Source organism: Mustela putorius, unplaced genomic scaffold (assembly GCF_011764305.1).
Source record: "Mustela putorius furo isolate JIRA1106 unplaced genomic scaffold, ASM1176430v1.1 tig00000596_pilon_pilon_pilon, whole genome shotgun sequence".
NCBI classification, from domain to species: Eukaryota; Metazoa; Chordata; class Mammalia; order Carnivora; family Mustelidae; genus Mustela; species Mustela putorius.
The window spans coordinates 6818644-6832855 of NW_025421428.1; the positions used below are offsets into that span (position 1 = coordinate 6818644).

A 14212-nucleotide genomic window follows, 5' to 3' on the forward strand; every position below is an offset into this window, starting at 1 on the left:
AAGGAGACGACGTGGAAGATTCTCTCCCTCTGCCCCTCCTAAACTCGTGCTTTCTCTCTCAAATAAATAAATATTTAAAAAAAAAATCTATTACATGCCCACTAGAATGACTAAAATTTAAAAGTTAACAACACCAAACGCTTGTAAAGATGTGGAAAAACTAGAACTCCTACACTACTGGAACTGTACAATATATTAACAATTTGGGAAACTGGCAATTTCATAAAGCTTAACATACATCTACGATATGACCTAACAATTCCTAGATATATGTCTAATAGAAATAAAAACGTACAGCCACAAAAAATCTTGTACAAGAGTTTTCACAGCTGTTTTATTTATAACAGCCAAAAACCACAAACAGCCCAGGTTATCACCAGGTGCTATAGAGAAACTGTGATATAGTCAATGGACTATGACTTAGCAATAAAAAAATAAATAAGCTACTAAAACCTGGAACAACATGGGTAAATCTCAAACGTTATGATGTAAAACACCAGAGACAAAAGAGCACCTGTTGTATGATTACATTTATATGACATTTTAAAACAGGCAAAACCAATCATGACAGAGATCAGAGGTTAATGCTTCTTGGGGTAGACCAGTACAATAGACTAAGAAAAAAGCATAAGGCAATTTTCTGAAGGAATGACAATGTTCTGCATCTTGACAGAACATGGGTTACAAGGTCGCATGCATTTGTAAAAAGTGCTTGAACCATATACTGTGCATTTCACTACACGTAAATCATACCACTATTTTAAAAAGATAAAAAATACAATGTTTCTGTAATCATACAAGCTTCAGCTCTGCCAGTTACCAGCTGTGTGGCTTTGGCCAAGTGTTAAACTGTCAGTTTCTTCATCTGTAAAATGGAGGGAACAAGAGTTGAAAACATCGTAAGAATTGCGAGAATAAAAGAGATAATGTTTAAAAACCATTAGCATACAGTAAATGCTCACTGAATAATCCAAAAAGTTAGAAAACCTCTGTCATGTATTTCAGCAAAGAAACATACAGGACTGGCTAGAGTAGCTAGATGCTGAAGAATTCACATATATATTACCTCACTTATTTTTTAAAACAACCCATAACAGGGATTATTACTGTTGTATGGACAAAGGAACTGGTCACTCAGCAAAGATGTGGCAAAAGCCAAGATGCAAACTCTCACTCATGTTTTTTCTACTGCTCCATGTTATCTTCCATTAAGGTCATTTCTAGCAGTGTAACCCTGCAACTGCCAGGATAACACAATCAAATGAGAAGCAATTAAGGATCCCTTTATTCTCGATAGTATGGTATATCAAACCTAATTCTGAAAAGCAGGCCAATTTTAAGAGCTTGATTAGCTGCAAGTAGAAGCCTGCAAACACTGCTCTAGGCTTTTATCCTGTCTCTGGCTTCAAGATGATTTCTGCTACGTGAGGATACTGATACCATTAGAGCGATTTCAAGATAAGAGAATTCTGAATGTAAAAATCTGTGATCTAAGGTGGGAAACTAGAATGTGAGTAGCTTAATTTGTAGAACAGCCTTAGAATTTGGCAACTGAAATGAGAACTAAAGATTTTTTTTTTTTAGTATCTCTCTTTTGGGGCACACCTGGGTGGTTTTGTGGGTTAAGCCTCTGCCTTCGGCTCAGGTCATGATCTCAGGGTCCTGGGATTGAGCTCCCACACTGGGCTCTTTGCTCAGCAGAGAGCCTGCTTCCCCCGCTCTGTGCCTGCCTCTCTGCCTTCTTGTGATCTCTCTCTGCCAAATAAAAAAATAACATCTTTTTAATTAATATATCTAGGGCGCCTGGGTGGCTCAGTTGGTTAAGCAACTGCCTTCGACTCAGGTCATAATCCTGGAAGTCCCAGGATCGAGTCCCACATTGGGCTCCTTGCTTGGCGGGGAATCTGCTTCTCCTGCTGACCTCTCTACTCTCATGCTCTCTCTCTCAAATAAATAAATAAAATCTTTAAAAAAAATTAATATATCTATCTCTTTGAGGTGCCTGGGTGGCACAGTCAGTTAAGCATTCAACTCTTGGTTTTGGGTCAGGTCCTGATCTCAGGATCATTAGATCCAGCCCTGCCCTGGGCTCCATGCTCAGCTCAGCTCAGAATCTGCTTAACTTTTTCCCCCTCCCTCTGCTCCTCTACCATATGCTCCCTTGCTCTCAACCTAAAATAAATAAATAAATCCTTAAGAAAATAACACAGAATAAAGTAAAATAAAATAAAATACATATCTTTCAAGTGGCCTGGTGGCTCAGTGGATTAAGCATTAAACTCCTGATTTTAGCTCAGGTTACGATTTCAGGGTCGTGAGAGCGAGCCCCATGTCAGACTCCACACTGGGTCATGGAGCCTGCTTAAGATTCTCTCTCCCTCTCCCTCTGTCCCACTCTCCCCACACATGCATTCTCTCTCTCAAAAAATAAAATGCATACTTTACTCCTAATACAAGAGCTTTGTTAAAAATTAAAATAATGAAAGTTGCCCTGTGATCCGATTTGGCCAAAGATACTATACTGTTAACAGTTCGGTGTATCCTTCTTCCAGACTAAAATCTGCCTTCTCCTTAGCAATTCTATAGTAGTCCTCCATTGCAAGGATAATCACAATCTATTGTAATTGCTGAAACGAATATATTTTGACCATATATTCTGCATACCTGTCATTTCTTATAGAATAAAGACTGAGATGTGAATTGCTACATCTGTAGTCTTTAATTTTTAAATTTTAAACCACTAAATCTGTAAAAAAAAATAAACCTGCACATTTTCAGCTTTGACAGATATTAGATTATACTCATAATAATTCCCATTTTCCCACACCTTCATCTGCACTGATAAATTTCATTCTCTAGCGTAGAAGCTATAGACTCAAATGCCTACAGAAGACACAGGAGACGTAACTGGATGAAGGAGGCCATCTGGGTCTGTGACAAACCTCAGAGCACATGCTCACATCAAGAGGGCAGCCACTATTCTATTTCAGTCAACAGATGTAATGTAAAAATCTAGTCCCAATTTATTAAGAAGGCCAAAACTCCAAATTTTTATGAAGATCTTACAGGTTTTTTGTTTTAAAGGTTTGCTTATTTATTTACTTGACAGAGAGAGAGAGTGTGTGTGCTCGCCAGCATGCTCACCAAGTAGGCAGAGAGGGGCAATCAGAGCAGAGAATCTAATGTGAGGCTTTTTCCCAGGACCCTGAGATCATGACTTGAGCCAAAGGCAGAGGCTTAAAGACACTGAGCCACCCAGGCACCCCGAAAATCTTACAGGTTTTTAATGGTGACAACTAAAATGTTTTATTTAAATACTCAAACAAAATACATCCATAGGCCCGACTACATTTAGCACATGGAATTTTACGTTGAGATGAAAAAGATGTAACCTTGAATTTTCACTTTTTAAAAAGATTATGATTTATTTACTTATTTATTTATTTAACAGAAAGGGAGAGCATGCACACAAGTAGGAGGAGCAGCAGGCAGAGGGAAATGGAAAAGCAGGCTCCCCAACTGAGCAGGGAGCCTGACTCAGGGCTGGGATCCTGGGATCCTGGGATCCTGGGATCATGACCTGAGCTGAAGGCAGACACTTAACTGCCTGAGCCACCCAGGCACTCCATGTATTTTCACTTTGAATCTTATTATTCATGCAGTTTGTTTTGCTATGCTTACGAACAGAGGATGTTTTTATTTAATTTTGGTTTATAGTGAGTGTTAGCACCCTTCAGAAGAAGATGCTTATCTTTATTTTTTTTCCCCAGATTCACATCTACAACAAATATTAGACCAAAAAAAAAAAAAAAAAAATCTGTACCTTCAGGTTTTGAGGCTAAAAAGTGTGGTCTTAGTTAATTAAAGTGTGGCCAGAAAGGGTACATGAAGACTCTTGGGACTGAGTTGCTATATTCTCCCCAGCATACTTAGAGCACAAGATTTTTAGAGAACATAATTTATAAAACTACATATAACTTTTTTTTTAAAACTACATATAACTCTTGAAGATGGCTTCAATAATGTGGTGTTTCCCTCTACTACCTGATACATTTGCTTAACAGCAAATTTTCTGATGAGATATTAAAAAAGGGAAGAATTCTCATACATCTCCTTTATTATCATACTTGGAATTTAAACCACTTTCAGCTTTTTTTTAATGAAATAAAGCACAGGTTTGCAGAAATCTTTCCCTCGTCAGGAAATGTTACTGCAAACACTGCCTCTATAGAAAGAACACTGCAGCAAGCAACCTATCTAGCTTTGGTTTGTGCTCATTCCTTCTTAGTCATCCATTACAAATCTCCAGACCCAGATGTCCCAGCATTCCCTGCACCTACCAGAGATAATGGCAGAGATCCATGACTATCCAAGGGCCCAACAACAGTCTTTGAATACAACTATCTTTTCATCAATTGTAAACAAGTCCTAAACTCTTGGCTCCACAGGGAGTCCCTACCAAGTCGGTATAAACTCTGTAACAGGGGCAGAGGTCAAGGGGATGAGCGCTCAGAGCCTAAGCTCTGAATCTCATCCCATCACTACCCTGTTCAAAAGAATCCTTATCAGAAGAGAACGCCCCAGCAAAAGGCCACATTCAGGAGAGCTGATCTAGCAGATTCAGCTTCAGTTTTGGAAGTAAGCTTTTGGAACAGTAATGAATGTGAAATACCTAATGTGCCCAGGAAGATGGCCCCAGAAACAGGGTTCTGAAGGGAAGGGAACATAAAGGGAAAAACAAGGGAGATTTGTGAATCTACATTTGTTTTGGGGAAGAACCGGTCTGAAAAGTAGTGGAATAACCCTGAACCTGAGCCACAGAAGAAATCTCTTTGGGAAACTATTCCACAGAGTGAATTATTTTGTTTGTGTCCAAAATCATTCTAATACATGCAAAAGAGCCCAAAAAACACTTAGAAAACAGTATATTCTTCTGTATGCAAAAAAAAAAAAAAAAAAAAAACAAAACAAACAACCATTATGTATGTTATAAATCATACTGCTTTAGGCTCTTCCATTAGCATTTGAGACTTGTCACAGTCAAGAGAACCAGGGCCAGGACAGAAGAGGAGTTAAATGAAATAAGTCAATCAGAGAAAAACAAATATATTATTTCACTCATGTGGAATTTAAACAAAACAGAGGAGCATAGGGGAAGGGAGAGAAAAATAAAACAAGATGAAATCAGAGAGAGAGAGACAAACCATTTAACCATAGGATAACAAACTGAGGGTTGCTGGAGAAGAGAGGATGGGGGAATGGGGTAACTGGGTGACGGATATTAAGGAGAGCATTTGATGTAATGAGCACTGGGTGTTATATGCAACCAATGAATCACTAAACTCTACCTCAGAAACTAATGATACACTGTTAATTAACTGATTTTATTTTTAATTTGAAATAGAGAGAGAGATCACAGGCAGAGAGGCAGAGAGAGAGGAGGAAAAGCAGGCTCCCCACTAAGCAGAGAGCCCAGTGCGGGCTCCATCCCAGGACCCTGAAATGACCTGAGCCAAAGGCAGAAGCTCAACCCACTGAGCCACCCAGGAGTCCCTAATTAATTGATTTCAATAATATAAATTTTTAAAAAACAGCTCTCAAGGGTTGCCTGGGTGGCTCAATGGGTGAACCATCTGCCTTCCGCTCCGGTCACAATCTCCGGGTCCTGGGATGGAGTTCCCTATTAGGCTCCCTGCTCAGCAGGAAGCCTGCTTCTTCCTCTCCCACTCCCTCTGCTGGTGTTCTCTCTCTGTGTCTCCCTCTGTCAAATAAATAAATGAAATCTTAAAGCACACACACACAGGGGCGCCTGGGTGGCTCGGTGGATTAAGCCGCTGCCTTCGGCTCAGGTCATGATCTCAGTGTCCTGGGATCGCATCGGGCTCTTTGCTCAGCGGGAGCCTGCTTCTCTCTCTCTGCCTGACTCTCCGCCTACTTGTGATCTCTCTCTCTGTCAAATAAATAAATAAAATCTTTAAAACACACACACACACACACACACACACACACACAAAACAGCTCTCAAATCTCAGATACTCCTCCACTATACACTTCGGAATGAGTCTTTTAACCTCTCCAGGCCTCAATATTCTCATCAGTAAGATCAGGATAGCATCTTTTTTTTAAAACACATTTTATGAGTGTTTACATGTGAAACATTTAGTGTGCAATAATTATTATTGTTATTATTACATAGTAGTAGTAGTAAAAGGCACTTAACAAGTTTCATATCTGTTTTCCTGACTAAACCAGGGCATGAACTGTGTTATAGCTTGGCACAGCTTGGCACACACATCAAAGAGAAAAAGAGAAGTGGGGAGAGAAGAAAACAACAATGGACTAGGTATTACAAAGTCAAACTTAAAATTAAGATAATTTTATAGGATATAATCCTCATTCCTACTGAATATATGCAAAATGCCTGGAACATAAAGAATACCCAGTAAATGTTAATTTTCTTTCCTTCCTTGATCTCTAACACCCAGCCTTAAATTCACTCTCTGCAGACCACACTTGGGCTTATATGAAGTGTCTTCTAAGATCAAAAATGGTGACAAATAGTTTGACTACTAGGAATGAACCCATTAAGACACGGTACAGAATATCTGAATTTGGACAGAAACTAGAAGACTCTAGCTGAGAAGTATATTATTCTTTTGCAGTCTGAAGAATCCACAAAAAGTCTCAAGGGGCAACTGGGCGGCTCTCCCCCTGCTAGTTTATGTGTGTGCATGCTCTCTGTCAAATAAATAAGATCTAAAAAAAACAACACACACATACACAATAAAGATTTTATTTATTCATTTAACAGATAGAGAGCACAAGCGGGGGGTTGGGGGGAAGAGGAGTAGAGGGAGAGGGAGAAACGGACCCCCCGCTGAGCAGGGAGCCCGATGTGGGGCTCCATCTGAGGATGCAGGGATCATGACCTGAGCCAAAGGCAGATCCTTAGCTGACTGAGCCACCCAGGTGCTCCCCTCATGTTGCTTTTTAAATGCCCATTTATCGGGATGCCTGGGTGGCTCAGTTGGTTAAGCAACTGCCTTCAGCTTGGGTCATGATCCCAGCGTCCTGGGATCAAGTCCCACATCGGGCTCCTTGCTTGGCGGGGAGCCTGCTTCTCCCTCTGCCTCTGCCTGCCACTCTGTCTGCCTGTGCTCATTCTCGCTCCTCTCTCTCCGACAAATAAATAAATAAAATAAAAAAAAAAAAAAAAAAAGCCCATTTATCTACATCTAGATCCTTGATCAGTAGTGGGAAATAAATAAACACACACACACACACACAATTAAAAATCCAACCATTAGTGGGTGGATATATATATATATATATATATATATATATCTTCGTTAAGTCTGAGTCAGCAAGAATCCCAAGTATGCAGTGTTTTTAAACACTAATGGTTGGGTTTTTAATTGTATAAAATTTTTCCCCAACATACGCATGGTACTGATCAAAGAGTACATAATATGAGTATGTGTTTTAAATAAGGAGAGGGTTAACTTCTTTAGTTTCCCATTAGGTTAAATAAATGGGCTGGCAGATGGTCACTTGGGAGGTTACCTGCTGCTGGCTGGGGTGGGGTGGGGGGACCAGAACAGCCTAACAGTCAACCAGATGGTAAAAAACAGTCTTGGCCAAAGTACTCAGCAATATATGAGATCTGCTCTTCTGAGGGAATATTCACTTGAAGCAGTAACTTACACCTGCTAACATCTGGAATGATTATCTTTGTGTCATTAAGAAACACAGGCTAGTTTAATTGAATAAAGTGCAGTTACAACAGTCCATTAATACAGAAAGACCAAGAATTTCAACATTATGTAGCATAGACGAGAATAGCATACACTTAACAGTGTTTATCATTTGGCAAGCATGGTTTTAAATGTAAATATAAATATATGTGTGTGTATATTACTTCATTTAATCCTCACAACAGCCCTGTAAAGTATAAATAAATTTTTATTGTCCCCATTTTACAGATGAAAACACTGAGGCCCAGAGAGGTTAAATAACTTAGCCAACATTATAAACCTAGTAAATACTGAAGCCAAACAGAATCCAAACAATCTTGAGCTAGTGGCCATGCTCTTAATTAAAAAGAGTTTTGGTTTATATGCTAATGGTTCATTTGAAATGCAGACAAAAAATTTACACAAAAAAACATGTTACTGTGGTATTATAGAATGTAGAAAAACCTGTAAACCTAAATGCCCAACAACAGAAGAATGGTTAAATAAATATGGTGGTAAAGTTGTTCCCTTACAAACAATTATCCTTCCATTCATTAAAAATATTTATGAAAAATGTTTCATGACTTAGACCAACGCTCACAATGTAATGATACGGGAGAGGGGAGAGACAGGATACACAGTTGTACATATATTATGATTCCAAATTATGTAAAAAACAAACTCAGACATAAGGTGGAAGGATATAATCTCAAATAAGAAACAATGGTTATTTCTGGGTGGTGGGATTGGGGTGTTTATATTTTTCTCTTAGTGTTTTCCACATGAACATGCATTATCCTACTACTATCAGTTTAAACAAAGACAACATTTTTTCTTTTAATCAAGCTACACCAAGATCTACAAGAAGCTGGTAAAAATAGCTAAAAAGCTTCTAATCTAACTTCAAGTAGCTACTTTCCTTGGGATAATACCCTCTGCACATCAAACAACATAGCACATACAAAAAAAATGCTCACTTTCAACTTTGGAAACTGAATTAAAATATGAGCATTTCCAATTTTGATCAATAATTATTTACAAGGAACGAAATGGATTTAACTATTTAGAGGGCAAAAACTAAGGAAGGACTTTGCTAAAACAGATAATAAGAAACAAAAGTTTGACTGAGGAGAAAGAACAGCTGTTGCTAATCCAACTATTTACCCTTTGACCCTCTATCTGCCCAATAACTGAGCAGTATCAATTGTTTTCCTGTATTATGTGCTGTTTACAATCCCTGAGAGGCATGAAAGGAATTAATAATTTAGCCTAGAAAGCTGACAGCCTTTATTGGGGAGCCCCTTGTCTGTGTGACAGAAATCAGAGCAAGTAGCTGTCCTAAAGTCATAGGTCCCTTTACTGTTCCTGTTTTATAGCCTAATTGGCCCCCAAACATAAATCAATTATTTCTCCTGTTTTAACCAACAATGACTTCTATTCTCTAACTTCCCTTGTATCAAGTCAGTCCTTGTTCTCTTGAGTTTTACAACTACATGGTAAACACGATGGTTGAGGAAAAAACTCAGGGAGCAAGGCGGACTGGGTTATTTGGAAACAGAAGCACAGAAAGGTTATGCTGTTTTGAACTTTTCTTGACCTTTGACTGCCCTTGTCCCTAGCTTATGCTAATGGGCAGGGTACAGAGATGCTTCTTGTAGAAATGAACTTAGCCTGAACCTGTGCCATAACATTGGACTCCAGGAAGCCCAGGAATCATAAGAAGGCAGCCAGAGTGTGAACAGCTGCCCATATTCTAAACATGGCTACCCATCTGCTCTATCACAGAAAAGGTTGGGGGGAAAGAGCCATCTGAATAGGACAAAGTCAGATATTTTTCCTCATCTATGTTCCAACACATCCTACCTGTTGTCCCAAACTTGCTATCTACAACCACTGCCAACCACAAGGGGAAATCAGCAACAATGGTATTTCCTGTTCCAAAATAAGCAAGCATGAGCAGGCTTTCCCTACCAAAAATTTGAGGGATAGCAGAGACACTGGGGCCTCTAAATTCTAAAGAAGTATTGGAGAGAAATTCCTATTGTTCTCAATCTAAGATGGGAAAGTCGTGAGACATTAACACAGAAAATGCTATTTCTTCCCAGTTAGAAGCCATGAAATCTGCAAGTATCAACATTCATAACTAACTTAAGACAACCCATACAGTCCATAACAGTCTTGAGGTCTCCTATCACTTGTTATGACTGCGCATGTTTCTTTGAACCCCAAGATGTATGAGACAGAGATGATAAATTTTTACTTCTGCCCATTTGTTACTGTAATAGTACTACAGTGATACTGTAAAAGAGAGAGGAATAAGACACTATTAACTTCACAAAGATAATATGGGATTAGTGAGAATATTGCCTACATAAGCTAAGCACAGTTTTGAAAAGAAAAGTGATTTTTTTTTTAGGTGACTCCTAGTCTAACTCATATTCAAAATTATGACTCCGTATTCATTCTTATGGAATGGACAGGTGTGTAAATCACCACATCTGGCTAGAGATTCAATCACAAATGTTCAATGAGTTACGCCCAGAAGGAAGCATAATTTGGCCCAGAAGTCAAACTTGGCCCAAAAGGAAGCATAATTCAATAATAATCTTAATGAGGGTCTTTCCTGGAAAATGGGCAAGAGCTATTTTCAATTGCTATTAAGTGCAGAAAAGGTGAATAAGTTTGAGTAATATGTACTAAATTAGAGGCTCAAAAAATGCCTTTTCAAGTAATTCCAGACAAGTAAATACTTTCCAATAAAATTAATACACAAGGACAGGACCCAGACTTATCTGTTTGTGTTCTGATACTAGAACTAAGCCTGGAGCAGCAAGAGCACGCAATGTCTAACAAAGTTCTCAATTATCTGGCTCATTTTTTGTGTAGCTCTATCTGAAAGATTTCAGAGCATCTCATGTCCTTCCTAATGTTAAAAAAATCCAAGGAAGGACCATGACTCAAGAATTTACCTTTTTCCTCCTCCTAAATGAAGGCAATTCATAAGAGAAGGACAATGAGAAAATATGTTCACTCAGAGATACTGGCAGCTATACTACCTATAAAGCTGACTCTGAACTTTACTTCTAGAAAGACAATTCTATTTTCCTGCTGTTTGATAAGCACTGTAGGACATATTTTGTCTTGAAATTACTAAGCATTAGTTGAACAGACATGAATTTTTATATTGTTAAGGTATATGGGAAAAATATATGAAAAGGTCCACACCCTCAGAGAGCCGATATTAGCTAGGATGGTAAGAAGGTAAACTTCACCGCTGACATCAACATCAGATTGGTGAAAATTAGCCAGTCTCATGACCCTAAAAAGTACTAGAACTAGAAAAAATAACTCTAGATCATCTCATGAATTCTCAAATCTGAATTATCATTCAACCTTTTGGCATTAAAGCAAAACAAGGTCTTTATACATTGGATATTCCCATGCGCTATTTCTAATAGCTATAACCATATCTCAGAATGATGTATGCCACATTTTGAGAGCAATTGGAAACACTAATGGTTATCTACGATCAAGAAAGACACCTGAAAAGCATCATTAAATTAGACCTCAAAACAGTCACCCTCGTAACCATAAGCTCAACCTTGATGTAGATAAAGGTGCTTTAGAAATTAAACAGTGATACAAAGGTTATTGAGTATGAACACCTACACCAAGCATAATCCCTCTTTTAAAAAATCCTCCTCTCCAACCCGTTATTTCAGAAAATAAATATTACGTCAAAGTCAGTTAATACTTTAGAGAAGTGGTTATGAATATATGGTTGTATGTGTGCATAAATGAAAACACAATTTTTCTTGTTGGTTTCAACAACAAAAAGGAGATTAATATTAAATAGAAATTTTTTGCAAACCAATTTTCTACTAAATTATTACATTTCTGACCAATGAATAATATGAGAAGAAAAGGGAAGCATAACAAGACAGAATGTCCTCCCCATAATTATAAACCAAAGTAAAGTAAGATCTGAGTCAATATGGCCACCAATGACACCCTCAAGTTAAATATTTAAAAGGACACACACACACATCTTGTTCTTACTCACAAACACTGGGGAACATTCAGAACTTACTAGTGCCTGGGTCAAGCTCTGGCAATTCATCCTGACAAAAACCTAAAGAGAAAACAATAGGGAAAAAAAGATTATAATTCATGAATTACTCTAAGGTCACTCAAAAATTCAGACCGAGAAGTCAAATTTGGATTTGAATCCTATCTCTACTACATTTATATACTATATATCCCTCCCTGAGCCTCCATTTCCTCATCATTGTATTAAAAAATGGAAAGAGTAACCGCACTTACTGCAGGTAGTGATGAGGCCTGAGTAAGCATGCCAATATTAGTTGGAATAAAAATTCACAGAAAGATTACAATCATTAAGTATCTGACATGTTCTATGCAACATTAACCATTATTTTCCAAAAGAAAGCAAAATATACAAAATATGAACTTATGAAAAATATCAAACAGGGTAATTTACTTAAAATTTTCACAAATGCTATTTACCTACATATTCAACTGGATGCAATTTTCCAAATCAAGCATAATGAAGAGCAAATATACTGTAGGTCTACATGTAGCTGATCCAACTTTCTCCAGCTTACTTTCGCCGCATCCTTAGCTTAAATATTTCCTCAGAAAAGCTTCTTTTGCCCTTGTACTCTTGTCTATACACAAGGTCAAAGCACCCTAAAATTACCTACCACCCTCTGTACATCAACAAGAAATTACTTGTTCAATGTCTAACTCCACTATGAGACTATTCTACAGAAGAAGGGACCTGTCCTGTCTTGTTCATAACTATATCCAAATCACCTCACAAGCCTAGCATAAAGCTGTTCAATAAACATCAACTATAACATCTCCACGGTCAATTCAAGAATAACGGCGCAGGGGCACCTGGGTGGCTGTCCCACCTGGCTATCCACCAAGTGTCCAACTCTTGATCTCAGTTCAGCTCTTGATCTCAGAGTTGAAAAGCCCCTCATTGGGCTCCACCCTTACTATGGAGACTATGTTTAAAAAAAAAAAACAAAAGGAGCAAAACTAGGACTAGAGGAATATGAGAGCATTTTCCTTTTTTTCTTCTTCTTTCTTTTTCCTTTTCCTACCCCCTATGAAAACATTTTCTGTCATCATATCTAGGCCATCATAAACCAGACCAGCCACTGGGAATCATGTGGAAAAGAGGTATTCAAACAGTAGGGACACTATTTAAGCACCACAACTTTTAAAGTCCTCTGCAGTCTTGACTGTTTGGATTCACCAAACAGGCCACATCTCTTCTTGCCTACCTGTGCTTCCTCCTCCTCCTCTTCCCAGTAAAGAACTATTCATCCTTCAAGATCCAGATTAAATATCAACCACCACTGTGAAACATGGAAAACAAGAGAGGCCCATCCTGCATTCACCAAAGGATAAATGAACAATTTTTTAAAAGATATTTATTTATTCATCTGCGAAAGAGAGAGCCCCAGCACGTGCACGCAGACAGAGGGGTAGCAGTGGGAGGGGAGCAAGGAGAGAGGGACAAGCAGCCTTCCATGCTGAACATGGAGCCCAGCATGGGGCTTGAACCCAGGACCAGGAGATCATGACCTGAGCCAAAAACCATGAATCAGACACCCAACCGACTGAGCCACCCAGGTACCCCCGGAACAATTTCAAAAACTGCCTCCTCCACATGATACTGAACTCTTCAAGGTTAGGAACCATGCTCCACCATTTACAGAGCTGCTTCTATGCTCAGAACAGTTGCCAATACAGCATGGAAGGTGACCAACTGCAGGATGAACGAAACAGGAAACACAAACCTACCTCTACCTCTACAGCACAGTCACAGAATTAGAAGATCTAAGTCTAGCATGAAAACTGTGTGGAAGGTCTGAGTAAGGTAATTGGACCTGAAATGGTAGAATTTGGAAGCTATTAAAAGTGGCTAAGATCCCTGAGAAGGCTCACCTCAAAGCAACTTCAAAGTCTTTTTACATACATGAAGGTGATGGCAATCAAAAAAGTTGTAGAGAGATGCAAGGCAGTAAGGAAATAACTCAGCATTACAAATGAGTTCAATACAGGACATCCTGCCAGAAGTGAAACTGAAAGTATTTACTTAATACAAAAACTGACTTGAAAACAGGAGAAAAGCCTGAGAAGGCAAGGTAGTATAATGGGAAAATTAGGTCTTTCCTAAATTCTTTTGGTTTAGTGATAGGACTTTAGGCAAGACACTCCTTATTCTGACCCTCAGATTCTGAACCTTAAACTAAAGAGCTATATTAGAAGTCTCAAAAAAGGACAAAACTTAATGCACTTTCTGAAAACAAACAATATTCTGAACTCATTAACTAGATCAAACACAAATAGAGGGTCAAAACCAACAAAGAAAATACTAACAAAAATCATTAAAGCAGACATCTATTGTTTTTATCTGTCCAGCAATCACTCCCCCCTTCTTC

At 38.5% G+C, this 14212-nt stretch overlaps 1 protein-coding gene across 2 annotated transcripts in view; it reads right to left on the reverse strand.

The window, feature by feature from the left end:
• NR6A1 (nuclear receptor subfamily 6 group A member 1) overlaps positions 1-14212 on the reverse strand; it is a 225979-nt gene that overhangs the window by 180083 nt on the left and 31684 nt on the right. For both annotated transcript variants that reach the window (XM_045082380.1, XM_045082381.1), the window contains exon 2: positions 11824-11865. In XM_045082380.1, coding sequence (XP_044938315.1) covers positions 11824-11865 — 42 coding nt within the window. The remainder of the gene's footprint in view (positions 1-11823; positions 11866-14212) is intronic.